Source organism: Manis javanica, chromosome 4 (genome assembly GCF_040802235.1).
Source record: "Manis javanica isolate MJ-LG chromosome 4, MJ_LKY, whole genome shotgun sequence".
NCBI lineage: Eukaryota > Metazoa > Chordata > Mammalia > Pholidota > Manidae > Manis > Manis javanica.
The window spans coordinates 30,029,746-30,043,491 of NC_133159.1; the positions used below are offsets into that span (position 1 = coordinate 30,029,746).

At 40.1% G+C, this 13,746-nt stretch overlaps 1 protein-coding gene across 16 annotated transcripts in view; it reads left to right on the forward strand.

Annotated features, from left to right (window-relative positions):
• Nucleotides 1–13,746, forward strand: part of MACF1 (microtubule actin crosslinking factor 1) — a 471,369-nt gene that overhangs the window by 83,466 nt on the left and 374,157 nt on the right. Inside the window, exon 1 of one of the 16 annotated variants that reach the window (XM_073233663.1) lies at nt 4,720–5,180. The exons of 14 other annotated variants lie outside the window; for them this stretch is intronic. In XM_073233663.1, coding sequence (XP_073089764.1) covers nt 5,072–5,180 — 109 coding nt within the window. In that variant the 5' untranslated portion in view covers nt 4,720–5,071. Of the gene's footprint in view, nt 1–4,719; nt 5,181–13,140; nt 13,322–13,746 lie in introns of those variants that run through there. One more of the 16 variants, XM_073233666.1, reaches the window with a different exon arrangement.

Here is a 13,746-nt window from a genome sequence, read left to right on the forward strand (position 1 = left end):
GGGAGCTAAATATGACTTGAAATGGCCCAGTTTTTGTATAATAAATGATCTCTGAAAAGAAACTAGTCACTCCCTCTCGCCAGCCTCTAACCACTTCCTGTAAATGACAGCACACAGATCCAGCCTAGCTTTGCTAAGTGAAAAATTTATTTTATTTTCCCAAAGGTAGTTCCCCACCCCTTCTCTCTCCCTTTAGACAAACACACATACATATATACAGAGGCTGGAAACAAACTTTTTACCTGTTATATATAGAGAAATTGTCTACCCAAGGTACATTATGCCATCTTATAAAGATCTTTCAAAGAGTAAATTACTTTAAATACCTTTCATTGTCTTTTCTACTTATAATGGTATGTTCAGAATATACCTTGATACCTGAGTGCTTTGCATTTTTTTCCTTTAAATTTCCTGGGTATTTTTGAATGGCACAATCATGACATATGATTTTCTAATCAAGATAGTTTTACGGTGGCTTCTGATAGCAGAACTGGGCAAAGAAAAGGCTTTCACTTTGGGAAGTGAGAATATGGTGAAAATACTTATGAGTTCATCAAAAGATAGTTGTACAATGGTGAAGCAGACAGGATCAGCACTGTAATGCTTGTGTTGAAGATTCTTTCCAGTGTTGGGTGGAGCTATGTGCAGACTAAGTCTTGCAAAGAGGAAGTATTTCAAACATATAAATATCTAAATTGTTTAACTTGAAGTTAGTGTACTTATTTGCCAGAATATTTTAGCGAAGGGAGGCAGCATGGTCAAATATATTGATTTTGAAATCAGGTAAAAGTTCAGGTGTCAGTTTCTCCTTTTAACTTTGTGACTTCAGGCAAAATAACTAGAATTTTCTGAGCCTCCGGTTCTTGACTTAGAAAATGGGGTTATTTTAGGGGATATTATAAGGATTAAATGAAGTAACAGATGTGAAGATACTTTCTAGACTGCTCAGTAAAACATTAGCATATTATACTACTAGTCCATCTTCTTTGACCATCACTGTTCAGGAGCTTCTCCACCATAAAGAATGTGTTATAACCATCTTTGGGTCAACTGTAGCTAACATAATGCTCCCTATTTTTAAATTGAATGAATGAATGAATTGTGCTGTTTCACAAGAGACCCTGTTCCAGAGGGAGCTCTGGCTTAGTCTCCACTGCACTGTCGGTTTTCCCTCTGTAGGGCTTGTTCCCTTCAGCAAGCACTATTACATTTCACACGTCAAGAAAAATTCTCTTTTAACCCTATATTCGTCTTTTTGCTCTCTTCTACAGCATAATTCCTTAAAGAGTTGTTTTTAACTTGTCACTGACTTTTCACCTTCCGTTCTCTTTTTAAAAACTTTATTTTAAAAACAAAATTTAAAAACTGAGGTATAATTGACACATAACATGTTAATTTCAGGTATACATGATTCACTGTTGATCACATTAAGAAATGATTCCTACAATAAGTCTAGTTAACATCCATCACCATACATAGTTAGAAAATTTTTTTTTTCTTGTGGTTAAGCACTTTTAAGACCTACTCTCTTAGCAACTTTCACCCATGCAATCTCCTATTATTAACTATAGTCATTGTGCTGTACATTACATCCCCATGAATTCCATTCTCTCTGGAGTCACTCCAGTCAGGCCTTTTCTCTGCCATGCCATCAAAACTGTCCTTGTTAAAAGTCACCAGCTACTTTTGCATTGCTAAATTCAGTGATTATCAATCCTTATCATGACACATTAACAGCTTTGACAGGGTTAATTACTTCTTAATACACTTCCTTCATCTGGCTTCTTGGGCAGCAGTCTCCTTTGGTTCTCCTCTTAATCTACTGGCTTCTCTTTTTTAAGTCTCGCTTGGTGGTTCTTCCTCTTCCCTATAGTGTTGGAGGGTTTCCAGAGCTTAGTCCTTGAACTTGATCTCTTCTCTCTGTGTTTACTCCCTAAGGGATCTCACCCAGTTTCCTGGCATTAAAACTCCATCCCGTGCCTTTCCTGGAACTTAGGTTCATATATTCAAGTGTACACTCAAGAGTTCCGCTAGAATGTCTTCTAGGCATTTCAAACCGTACGTATTTAACCTACCACCCTTTAAAAAGCCAAACAACCACAACCACCAGTGAACCCCCAACCCTCTGCTTCTCTGGCATCCCTTCTCATCTTAGGAAGTGGCAGTTCCATCCTCTCAGTTCTCAAGTCAAAAACCTTGGAGCCATTCCTAACTGTATTTCCCTCCTCTCCCCACATCCAGTCTGTCAGCAAATCCCGATGACTCTTTCTTCATAATTTACCTAGAATATGGCCACATCTCACCATCTCTACCACCACACCCTAGTCACAGCTATCATCAGTTCTCAGCTACCAGTTTTCACTTGGATTATTGTCATGACATTGTAACTAGTTTCCTGCTCCTGCTCTTGCCTCTCAATAATCTGTTTTCAAAATAGCAGCAAGTGTGATCCTTCTAAAGCTGAAGGTAAGTCATGTCACTCTCTCACACAAACCCTCCAAAGGTTTTCCATATTTCACTTAGCATAAAAACCAAGTTCTTTACAAATGGCCTATGCAGCCATGTACACCCATCTCTGGCTTCATCTTCTGACACTTTCCTCTTCTTTCAGCTGCAACATTTTAGTTTCCTCCAAATTCCCTGAATGTACCAAACCTACTTCTACTCAGGGATTTTGTACTTGCTCTTTTCCTAGTTTAGCTCATCCTTTCTCTAGGCAGCCATATGACTTGTTTGCCTGTATTTAGGTCTGTGTTCACATGTCACCTTATTATAGAAGCCTTCCCTGATCATCCTATACATAAAACTGTAAACTTCCCCCCACTGGCACTCCCTTCTCCTCTTCATCTCCTTGAGTATTCTCCATGGCATTTGTGTGACAAACAATATATTTGCTTGTTTAGTGTATTTTCTGTCTTCTCCTACTAGTTATATTCGTCCCATGAGAGTAAGGGTCTGTGTTCTGTTCACTACTATGTCCCAAGAACCCAGAACAGGGTCTGGCACATAGTATACAGCAAATATTTGATGAATGAAATGAAGTTAGCACACAATTGTAGATGATCTTGACACCAGATTAAAATGTTTGTATTGTACTAGTTCCCCTCTCAAGAGCCCTTTATTATCTGTTTAGTAGATTGTTCAAACCCCAAACACTTCCTTTTATTATTTTTTAAAGGTAACTTTGCAGATATTAAAGACGTTTACATTTTCTAAAGCTTATTTGTGAGAATACAGCATATTTATATACTGTAGTGTAAAAGGTACCATGGAAATAAGTAAACAGCTATGATGGTAGAAAGATAAGGCTCTTTGAGTTAAGGGTGCTGGGCATTGCAGAAGATGTTAGATACACTCTTGGCTGTTGGGTTTTCTGTGTAACCCTTCACAGAAGGGTTATGTCCACACTTCATCTTGTAAAATATCTCTTCGGAGAGGAGAGGGGCAGTGGTACTGGAGACCTTTGCATATTCAACTTAGGTTGTACAAACTTCTTTCTAGCCTTTAAATGTGCTTGTTAGGTTTATTGAAGTTTAATTTATATACAGTAAAACTCACCTTTTTGGGTGCACAATTCAGTGAGTTTTGACAAATGTATACATACAGTCATGGGACCATGATATAATCAGCATATGGAACCATTCCCTACTCCTAAAGTTCCTTTGTGTTCCTCTCTAGTCAGTTCTTTTCACCCACCCCGCAGGCAACCACTCATCTGATTTCCATCCCTATAGTTTTGCTTTTCTGGAATGTCAAATAAATGGCATTGCACAGTGTGTAGCATTTTGTGTTCTTGTAGTATAATGTTTTTGAGATTCATCCATGCTGTGGTATGTGTCAGTGGCTCTTTTTTTTTTTTGCTGTGTTGTAGTCTGTTGTATAAATGCACCACAATTTGTTAATTAGTTCACCAGTTGATGGACTTTGGGTTGTTTCCAGTTATTTTGAATAAAACTGTAAACATTTACCTACAGGTCTTTGTGTGGACATTCATTTTTCTTGAGTAAAAATCTAGGGGTGATATTGCTTGGTCATCTGGTATATTTATGCTTAACTTTATAAGAAACTGCCAAACTAGAGTGGTTGTGCCTGTTCACACCTCCGCCAGCAGTGTATGAGAGTCCCAGTTGGTTCACATCCCTGACAAGCCTTGGTATTATCAGTCTTCTTAGTATTCTAGCAGGTGTGTAGTGGTAGAGTGTTTTAGTTGCTGCTCCAACATCTATACCAAGTTTTCATTTGTAAGCACACTTTAGTTTTGTGGAAGGCATGGTTTTCTGCTGTCACTGAGTGTCCTGACATCCCTGTGGGCAGCTAGAAGGAATTGGGATTTCTCAACTCAGCACACTCATGGAGCAGCTTACCTCTCCTTGCACACCCTCACCGTGCCTTGATAGCAGGTCTGTTTCATGGTGCTTGATCTGCATGCGATCCTCCCCGCAATGATGTTCAAGTCCCTTGCCTCCTCCTCCTGGGCTGTGGGTACGGAAGGGCTGCCCTTTAGCTGTGTCAGGCTACTTGTGGATGCTTTTACAACCTAGTGTGCCATAACCTCCTCCCTGAAAGCCGTTCCCTAGTGCTTCTGTGACATTTTTCTTTTGGCTACATCCTGAAGTCTGAAGCTCCAACCCGGCTGGGAATGGAAAGTTAAAAAGAGTGTGACGTCCTCTGACACCCTCCCTTCTTGTAGAAGGGTCTGAGGTTTGTTTGTTTAAGCTGAACAGAGGATGCCAAAGATAGTCTGAGTCAGCTCAGCACTAGCTTAGGCGCTCTTTTTCACTCTCCTGGTTCCTCCTTCTCTTTCCCCTCCCTCTCTGGCCAGTTGTTTCCTGGGCTTTGTCTGAGATACAGTGTACAGTTTTAGTGCTGGTCTACTACCGCCTGCTGAAAACCAGTCAGAGGCGAGATGGAGGAGAAGCCGCCAGGAAGTTTCTGACAACAGTGAGCTGCGGGCCTCTGTCCCTGCTGATAGTACAGGACAGCAGTAACCTCAGGAGAAAGGCATTCAGAGGCCTGTGCTGAGCTGTGGGCTTGTGGCTAATTCTGGGGAGGAGAAAGGACGGGCCTGGAAATGCCTCTCCTAGATTCATCTTATTTACCATCAGCCATCTTTATTTTGACTCACATTCTTGGAATTGCCGGTGTGCTATACTGGAAGAGATGTGCCAGAGGCAGAACAGGTAATGGGTACCAAGTTCTTCTTTAAAACTGTCACGGGGCTTTTAAGGGTAGAATAAATAGTTGCTTTCCTTAAAGGGCCAGATACCCTCTCAGCTGGGGTGCTGTCAGATGTGAGCGTGTGTGTGGATCTACTCAGAAAACTGGGCTCTCTGCTGTTCTGAGTCTGGCTGGGGGGTGCTGGTTTGATGAGGTGATGTCTGGGCGTGAAGCCAAGGGAAGTGGCAGCTGTGCTGACTTGGGTCCTTCCTGAGAGACTCAAGCCCTTCTTTTCCTTACTTTCTCAATCCCAAAGTGGATTTTAGATCCTTGTTTTTAGCCAAAAACATATGTAGCTTTATCACCCATCTCCAGGTAGAGATGTAGGAAAACTTGTGGGATTAGAGAAGTTTCTGGGTTTGGCGTATTTTTGGGTGAGGAAAGGTCAGTGAGAGGAAAGGGTCTAGTGGTGTCTTTGTCGAGGTGCATCTTGAAACACTAGGGTGTTTTTTTCTCTTTGATATGATTAAAACTGGTCCCTTCCCCTCAGGCAGCTGCACAGTTTACTCCATGTGTATCCAGCCCCGTCTGTTCAATGCAAGGAAGTTAACGGAAGTTAACTGTTCTTTTTCCCAGGGAGCTGGGCCCTGATATTTATAACAGTAGCATACCTCTCCTTCTTCCCACATTGCTATTAGTTATATCATTTTCCTTTGACTTCTAAACTCCGGTGCAGGGAACAGCCTCATGTTTAGCTGATTCTGAATATCCATAGTTGAGGATCAATAAAGTCTGACTTTTCATGGAGTACACCTTTGGACCTCAGTGTCTGTAGTACTTCAGTTGTGATCTGTTTACTACCTTCAAGCCAGTGTATTGTTCCTTTGTATCTTACAAATTAAGATGGAGATTTGATGACTGATTACTTAGCTTTCTATTAAAAGTTTATGCATGCTTGACAGAATTAGAATTAGATTCAATCATTTCCCAGTGTACTTTCCAGTAAGTCCCAGAAAAGCTTTTGACTAAATATTCAGATCTCAGCAGTGTCTGTATTAGTAAAAACAGATTTTAGAAATATGTTTGCTTCTGTGGTGTGTTTAAGAACATAGCCCGGATTGGGTTTCCTGAAATGTAAGCCTGTACTTGAGCTCAGAAAGAAAGGCACTAGTTACTCCTTTCCCTGTGCATTATGGCGATGACATTTCTAAGCCACTAATTGAATAACATTTTTAATTTAAAGTTTATCTAAAACATAGGATTTTCTTGGAATTTAGGAGTCATAGCCCCGTCTTTTAAGTGTTTTTTTTTATGTTTTAGAAATAGTAATTTCATAAACAGCCATAAAATACACTGAAATAAAAGGGAAAGTACATTGTAAAAGTTTTTGATTTCAGTGAAACAACTTTGATTCTAGTAAATAGTTTCATTGAGAATGTGCTATGATTATTGTTTCTATAAAATTATAGAAGTGGTTTTCAATTAAAGATAATGGATACAGAATTGGATACATCCACAGTACTTAAGAGATTCTATACCTACTTTATTACAATTTTAAGATGTATTTTATCTATTAAAAGTGTATTTTAAACAAGTACACTCTGTAATGTACTGTTAGTTGGACATCGCCAGAATAAAGTTTCTCCATCATCTCTGTGTATATATCTGTATGCTTATAAATGTATACTTGATTAAGAAGGTGAAGATGTCTCTTCTGATCTGATTTTTTTTTTCCTAATTGGATGTATTCCACTATTGCAGAACATAGGTCTTGTGCCTAATAAATTCTAGGCAAGGCTCAGTTGTGTGGGCTCAGGTGCTCAGTCTATAATAGTGAGTGGGTAGCACATTGGTAAGTTATGATGTAATATTGGCTTAATGTGTACTAAAAGGTGTGTTTCGTGTCCCACTTTTCCAGTTATATTTACATATGATAAAGAATGTACATAGTTTTTAGATATTGAAGGCATTTAACTTTGAAACGAACATTTCTGCTATTCTTTCAGGCTCTTGTAAAATCAGTTTATTTGAAAAATATCCTGAGATTACCAGGAAAACTCTGAAACTGTTACTATTTGTTTCTATTTGTATAAAACAGTTTTTGAAAAATGGTTCCCTGCAATAAAATACAACACAGGAATAAACTGGATGCAGAGGCTGATATAACTGTAACTTATTAATCTCTACTTTCAGTCAAAACTACCTGATTGGTTATGTCATTTAGCTTTAAAGTAAGTAACATAAATTTCAACCTATGAAATTGATTCATGCTATTAAATACTGCTTTTATGTGTTCTGTATGTTGGGTTCCATTATAATACTTGTTTGAAAAAGTGTTGTTAGAATTGAAACCACTAGATAGTTTCTGAGGTTCCTTTAAGCACTGCAGTTATAAAATGCTGTGTTCTGGTAAATCCTCACTAGGTTTGTAGAGATTTCTGATTTATTTCACTCTTAAAGTTGATAGCATATTCTGTTTTGCTCTTACGAGTTGGAAGCAAGCTTGCATTTTAACCAGTCCAACCTGTTACTTAGTCCTACTCTTGTTAGAAGTCATTCCTTTGCTTGAAGGTCTCTGATTGTAAAACATACAACCTGTGGACTATTTATTGTGTTGGTGACTGGGGAGTTCTTTTTTAAGCTGAAAGTTACCTCTTTGCAACTATGCCCATCAGTCTAAATTCTGCCTGCAAAGATCAAGCCTACTCGCTCTTCTTAATGTCAGGCTTGCTTACATATGAAGGCGATCTTGGCCAGTCTAACACTTTCCTTTCCATCAGTATATATGAATTCTAAACTCTTTATCATTCTGGTAGTCCCTCTGGACTGTTAACTTGATTTTTTTTGCTTTGAAAGTTTGGAGGCCATGTGTACATGTAAAGAGGTGAAGGGGACATTCCCAACAGAAATGAGGGGAGGGGATCGTGGACTACTGTTCCTTCACTTTCTTTAGCCATTCTTTTTTAGGTGTTGTTAGTCCATTGGTGAGCTCTGGTTATATAAGTACATGGCTTTTACAACCATGTTCTCAAGTTACCATCTCTTCAGCAGATGTAAACAAGATGCAGGAAGACAGTTTGTACTGAAGCCATGGAATACCTATAAGATAGAACTCAGTACTCAAGTACTCTTTGGAATTTAAAAAGTTTTCAGTATACTCTGTCTACACTTGCATTCATATATATTGTCTCATTATTCCCCAAACTTCCTACTATTTTAGTTTGCATCTTTATTTTTTTTTCTCTAGAGTATTGAAATAATCTATTTCCCCCACAGCCCCCTGCCTTAACCTGTCTTCTGAATGTAGCCAGAGTGATCTTCCTAAATACAGAGTTGTGTCACTTTACTGGTTAAAATCCATTGATCCTTCTCTGCTTTTAAAAGAAAGTTCAAACTCTTCAGCATGACATAAAAGGATTTTTTTTATTGCTGTCTGCCTATTTCACTAGTTTCATTTCCTGACTTGGCCTTACAAGCACCCAGTACTCCAGCATCATTTAAAAACATGTAGATCTCTAGAAAAGTAGTGATTCAATAGCATCTTATTATGCTGATGGACAGTGACTGTAATGGGGCATGTGGGGGGGACTTGATAATAGGGGGAGTGTAGTAACTATAATGTTATTCATGTAATTGTACATTAATGATAGCAAAAAAAACATGTAGATCTCTATCTGAAATGTCTGTACCCTCTTCCAACTGGACTACTCGATGCTTGTCCTTCAAGGTGAGTGGTTGCCCCTCTGGAGGGCCTTCCTTGACTGAAATAAGAGTTCCTCTTTTGTGCTCTAGTAGGATTGTTGGTGCTTCTTAATTCAAACCTGTATGGTCATCTGATTTAGTCTGTCTCTCTCTCCTCACTATGAAATCTTTAAGAACAGGGACTCTTACTAGTTTAAGTTTCTCAAGTGTCTGAGACAAAATAACTGTCAGTAAATGTTACCTGAGTAAATAAATAAAAGATTTAAGATAGCATTAGATAAAAGCTATATCAAGGACCATGTCCTGTTCATTGTCTATTGACAGGGCTTGGCTTAGCTTGGTGTGTGGTCTAGGGTGGGTATGCTCAGCATAGGTTAATTGAATGACATAGAGTTAACCTATGTTTATTCTGATAGTGTAAACAGGGAAAAAGCTTTATAGTTACTTAAGAAGGACATTCAAATTTTTTGTGTTTGCAAAACAACGGATTTTTCCCTCACTAGGGTCTTGTATTCTCTATCTGTAAAATGAAGGGGTTAGACAATCACCCTCTTAAGGTTCTTTCCATCTCCAACATCTCATGAGGAAGACCATCTGAAGTACAACCTAAGATTGCATCACTTCTTTTTTTTTTAACCAGTGGCTCCATCACACTTGAGTCATAATAAACTCAAGATCAGTTATAAAATGGCCAAACCTTGTACATGAACTGTTGTCTCCCTTGCAGAGACTGCTCTGCCTCTGGTTTTCTTGAACTTCAGCAGAAGATTAAGATATATCCCTGTTAATTGTGACTTGTGAGTTTTGATGTCGCTTTTTGAGATTGCTTTGAACTTTGATTCCTTCATTTATGATATTAGCTATGCATCCTCCATTTGTATTATCTAAAAATTTGTTAAGCATTTAACAGGAGCTCAAATAAATAAGTGGTCATATTCTAATACAGCTTTACTGCATAACCAAAGCTGTAGGTATTTTAATCATGATGGAGTCTTTGTCTTTTTCTTTCCTTAGCTATTTTTTTTTCTAGTTCTGTGCAGTGTGGTAGAAAGATCTCTGAACTTGGGAGTCAGAATATCTGGGTTCTAAGTCCTGGCTGCTCCACTTACTACCATGTGATGTTAGATCGGTCACTTAATTCCTGTGACCTTAAGTTTCTGATCTGTATGAGAAGAAACAAGACTAAGATCTCTAACTTTCTGTGATTCTGGCAGTGTGATCATTTGGCCCACACTTGGGTGTAGTATGGAATTGTGGTTGCCTTTGTTTTCATCCTCACTTTGCCCCTACTGGCAGTGACATTGAACTTTCTGGGCCTCTGTTTGCTCATCTGTAAAATGGCATTAATAATACTGTGTGAGTTAGCTCATAGAACACATTCTGCATGTGGTAAGGACTATGTAATTGTTTACTATCATAATTATACTTCTTTTTTTCCCCCACAAAAGATAGCATTGAAGACCTAGTGCTTTCCTGTGGGCTGCTGGGACAAAATATAAGTACTTACTTTTCAGTTGGGACTTAAGAAATGTGAGAGAAGCCAATGTGGGAGTATATAAAAAGTTAATGATATCTTATGAATCATTGTCTTAACATATTAGAAGACAAGACTTAATGTGTCTGCTTTAATACCCTTAATAGTGGGTGATTTTGGCATTTTAAGGAAATAAATATATAGCTTCAATTTTCTGTGCTCTATTACAAGAAAGCCAGTAGCTATAAATTCTCAGATACCTTGTAGCCACGTGTGGAAATATTGGCTTAAATCTTTTCCCTCCACTCAGCATTTTAAAGATCTGCAGGTAGCAGCCAGATTCACCCTTTCCTGCCTGTATCATTCTGGACATCTAGTGTACTATGAAATGCCTGAAAGGCAGGCAAAAGAGAAGGGGAGTGGCCTGGATAATCACTGTACAGTCTGGTCTCTTCTGGATAATTAAGAGCTGACTGTATTAATCAAAGTCATCTCTCTGCTGTCAGTAGCAGCTTCCCTTTTGAGGCTCAGGACCTCCTAGAATGCTGAGGGAAAGGTCCATCTCCTGGCAGCTAGACTGACCTTGTCCCCAAGACTCTCCTCTGTTTTCATCAGTCTGCTGCCCTTTTAGGGGAAGAGGTTCTGCTTGGACACCAGGAGAGTAAGGAGGAGGCACCTTCCTCAAACCTTACCCAGTAATGATTATTTTGATTTCTGGAAACTGCAAAATTATTTAGTATTTCTGGGAGTTGCCCCAGATACTCATTTGGCATATGCCCTAAATCTCCAGTTGGCTATAGTCAAGTGTTTTTCTTTCTTTCTTTTTTTTAAGTGTTTTTACTTAACCTTCCCCCAAATATTCTACCTCCCCCACTCCAGTTTAGTTATTCTGGTTTAGGCCCCTCTCAGAAAGAAAAGGGTACAACAGGAGGCAAAGCTTTGGAGCTGGGTAAATAGATGTATATCCAAGTGAAGTTACTTAACCTTTTTAAAGTATTTTCATCTGTAAAATGGAAAGGATAATACCTTTCTTAGAGAATTGTTGTTGGAATTAAATGAAATGATATTTAAATTTCTTATCACATTACTTGTGAACCAACAGTCACAGTAGCTGCCCAATTAATTTGAGCTTAGGTTATTGAATGTCTTCTAAAATATGTTAGAGATTGGGATAGGAAGACAAAAGACAGTCCCTGCACACAAGGAATTTAAATCTGATAAAGGAAAAGGTTAATAAGCATATATCAGGAAATATTTATTTTCCTTCTCCGTTCCCTATTTCTTATGCATTTCTTTTCCTAGGGCAAGGTAAATTCTAGGAGGACCCTTCTTCTCAAAGGCTGGCTAAGAAGAGTCTAATAAGAGGAACAAACTGAGTAGAGTCATCACAGGTTATCAGGGTGACTGGGAGCTTAGTCAAGGAGGGATAAAGTCAGCTGTGAGTCCCGTTATTAGTAAGTAGTAACAGGATTATTAGCAGTTTGTAGGTGGGAGGGAAGCCCAATAGGGAGCGAAGGAAGCTGTCAGGGGACTGAGGCAGGTCACGGGGCTTGTTTAAAGTAAGTGGCCTACTAGGCAAGCTCTATTTACTTTTTTTCACTAACAATCCTTGGGGCAAATCTCTGGAAATTTGCTTTTCTGGGCCGTTCTCCTCCCTCCCTGCCTTCAGGAACAGGATTGGAAGTATCATTAGCCTGAAGAAATCATTCTATTTAGGGAGCTGGCATAGAGAGCCAGTGATTAGGCCTTTATCTGCAGTGGGGCCTTTCTGAGAGGTTTGGGGCCAGGATCGGAGTGTGTGTACTGACATTGAAAGAGGCTCAGCTTTTCTGTCCCCTGGTTGGGGCAGAATTGTGAAGAAGCAATAGATGGGCTGGGCCAACTGAATAAAAAAGCCCTTCATTGTGTTCCTTCAGCATTCCAGTGTCTGGTACAATTAGCCAAGACTCAGAAAACAAAGTTGAACAAACAAGCAAGCAGCCTTCCACCGATGGATAAAGGGGTTTCTGGCACAGCTGAGATAAACACAGGATAGAAAACTGCTAGAACAAAGTGGGAGTGTCTAGGAAGAGGAAGGGGACTTTGGGATGGTATTCCTAGCTGGCTGAAGGAAAAGAATGGAGCAACAAGCAAAAAGTATTTTTGAAGTTGATGCTAATCTGCCTGAGAGGCTAGCTGGGTCTAGGCTACTCTGTATGATAGGTGGAATCATTGGGAAGACCCTGTGGCTCTTCCCTTCTGGCAGCTGTAAAGGTGGGGAAATGAAGCTCCTTTTGGAATCTAAAAATCTGCCGGCCATGGACAGTGTGTGTATGGGCTTGCTCAATTCTAGTCTTTCCCATTGTGGGACCTTCTCAGTTGGTTAACACTTTGTGTGTACTTCTGCCTCAGAAGAGGAGCAAGTTGTTGGGCAATGGATGCATTGTTCCTGACTTGGCAGTAAGCCGTTTTGCCTCATCAGCTCTCCTGCAACTGTCAAAGAGTCACCAGGTCACAGCTACTGCTCTGCAAATGGAGGGTGACTCAAAGACCAGCTTCTACCTGCTCAGGCTTCCCCACTTAATAACTTGGCAGGACTTTTGCATGTGAAGCTCCCACCTCTGCATGCTACTGTTGGTCTAAAAGCAGTGAGCTGGTACTGCTTTTGAATAGGATGCTATTTGCCTGAAGACCTGGACCCAGTTTTTGGAAGTGCCCTTGGGAGGAGCTTCCTCTCTGACCTTAAGGGGAGGAGGAGGTCAGTAGGAAGTGGTGGGTGGAGCCACTTCTCTATACTTCTGCTGTCTTTCTCTACTCATCGCACAGCCCTTTGGCTGTTTCTGTTCACCTCGGGGCCTTGCTTGAGGAGCTGCAGAGGATACACAAGCTGGAGGTTCTCTGGGACACTCCTTTTAGGCGAGGGCAGCAGACACAGGGGCGCCATGTGGCCCAATTACCAAGATGAGAACGAGTTCAACGCCCACCTGGTGTGCTGTATGTGCTGTATGGGTTAGTATGTGAAGTTTTTTTTCCCCCCCTCTCTGGGCCTGAGGATCCCAGATAGCCCTTGCTCTCATTGACTCATGGGAACTCAGGGGCTTTGAAGCCTTGCAGGCGTTACAACCTTTGGGCTTGTTAAAATATGCAGTGGGGTAGACTGAGGTGCCTTATTTCCTGGGGAACTTCTTAAGCTTGTAATGACTGGCAGTTAGAGCCTAAGCTTTGGGTGTGGGACTTTTTTATAGAGACTGAATTCATGCTCATGCTTCAGCCTGTATCAGGAAACCACTTTTAAGTTACTGTTGCATAGCTCTTAAAGTGCAGGGTGTATTTTTAGCAGAAGTTGGTTGGTTACGGAGTCTACTTCCGAGCAGCCTGGAGCAGCGCTGGGAGCATGGCCTAGGTTTCCTCTTTGGGGCTGACTGCTAATTCTC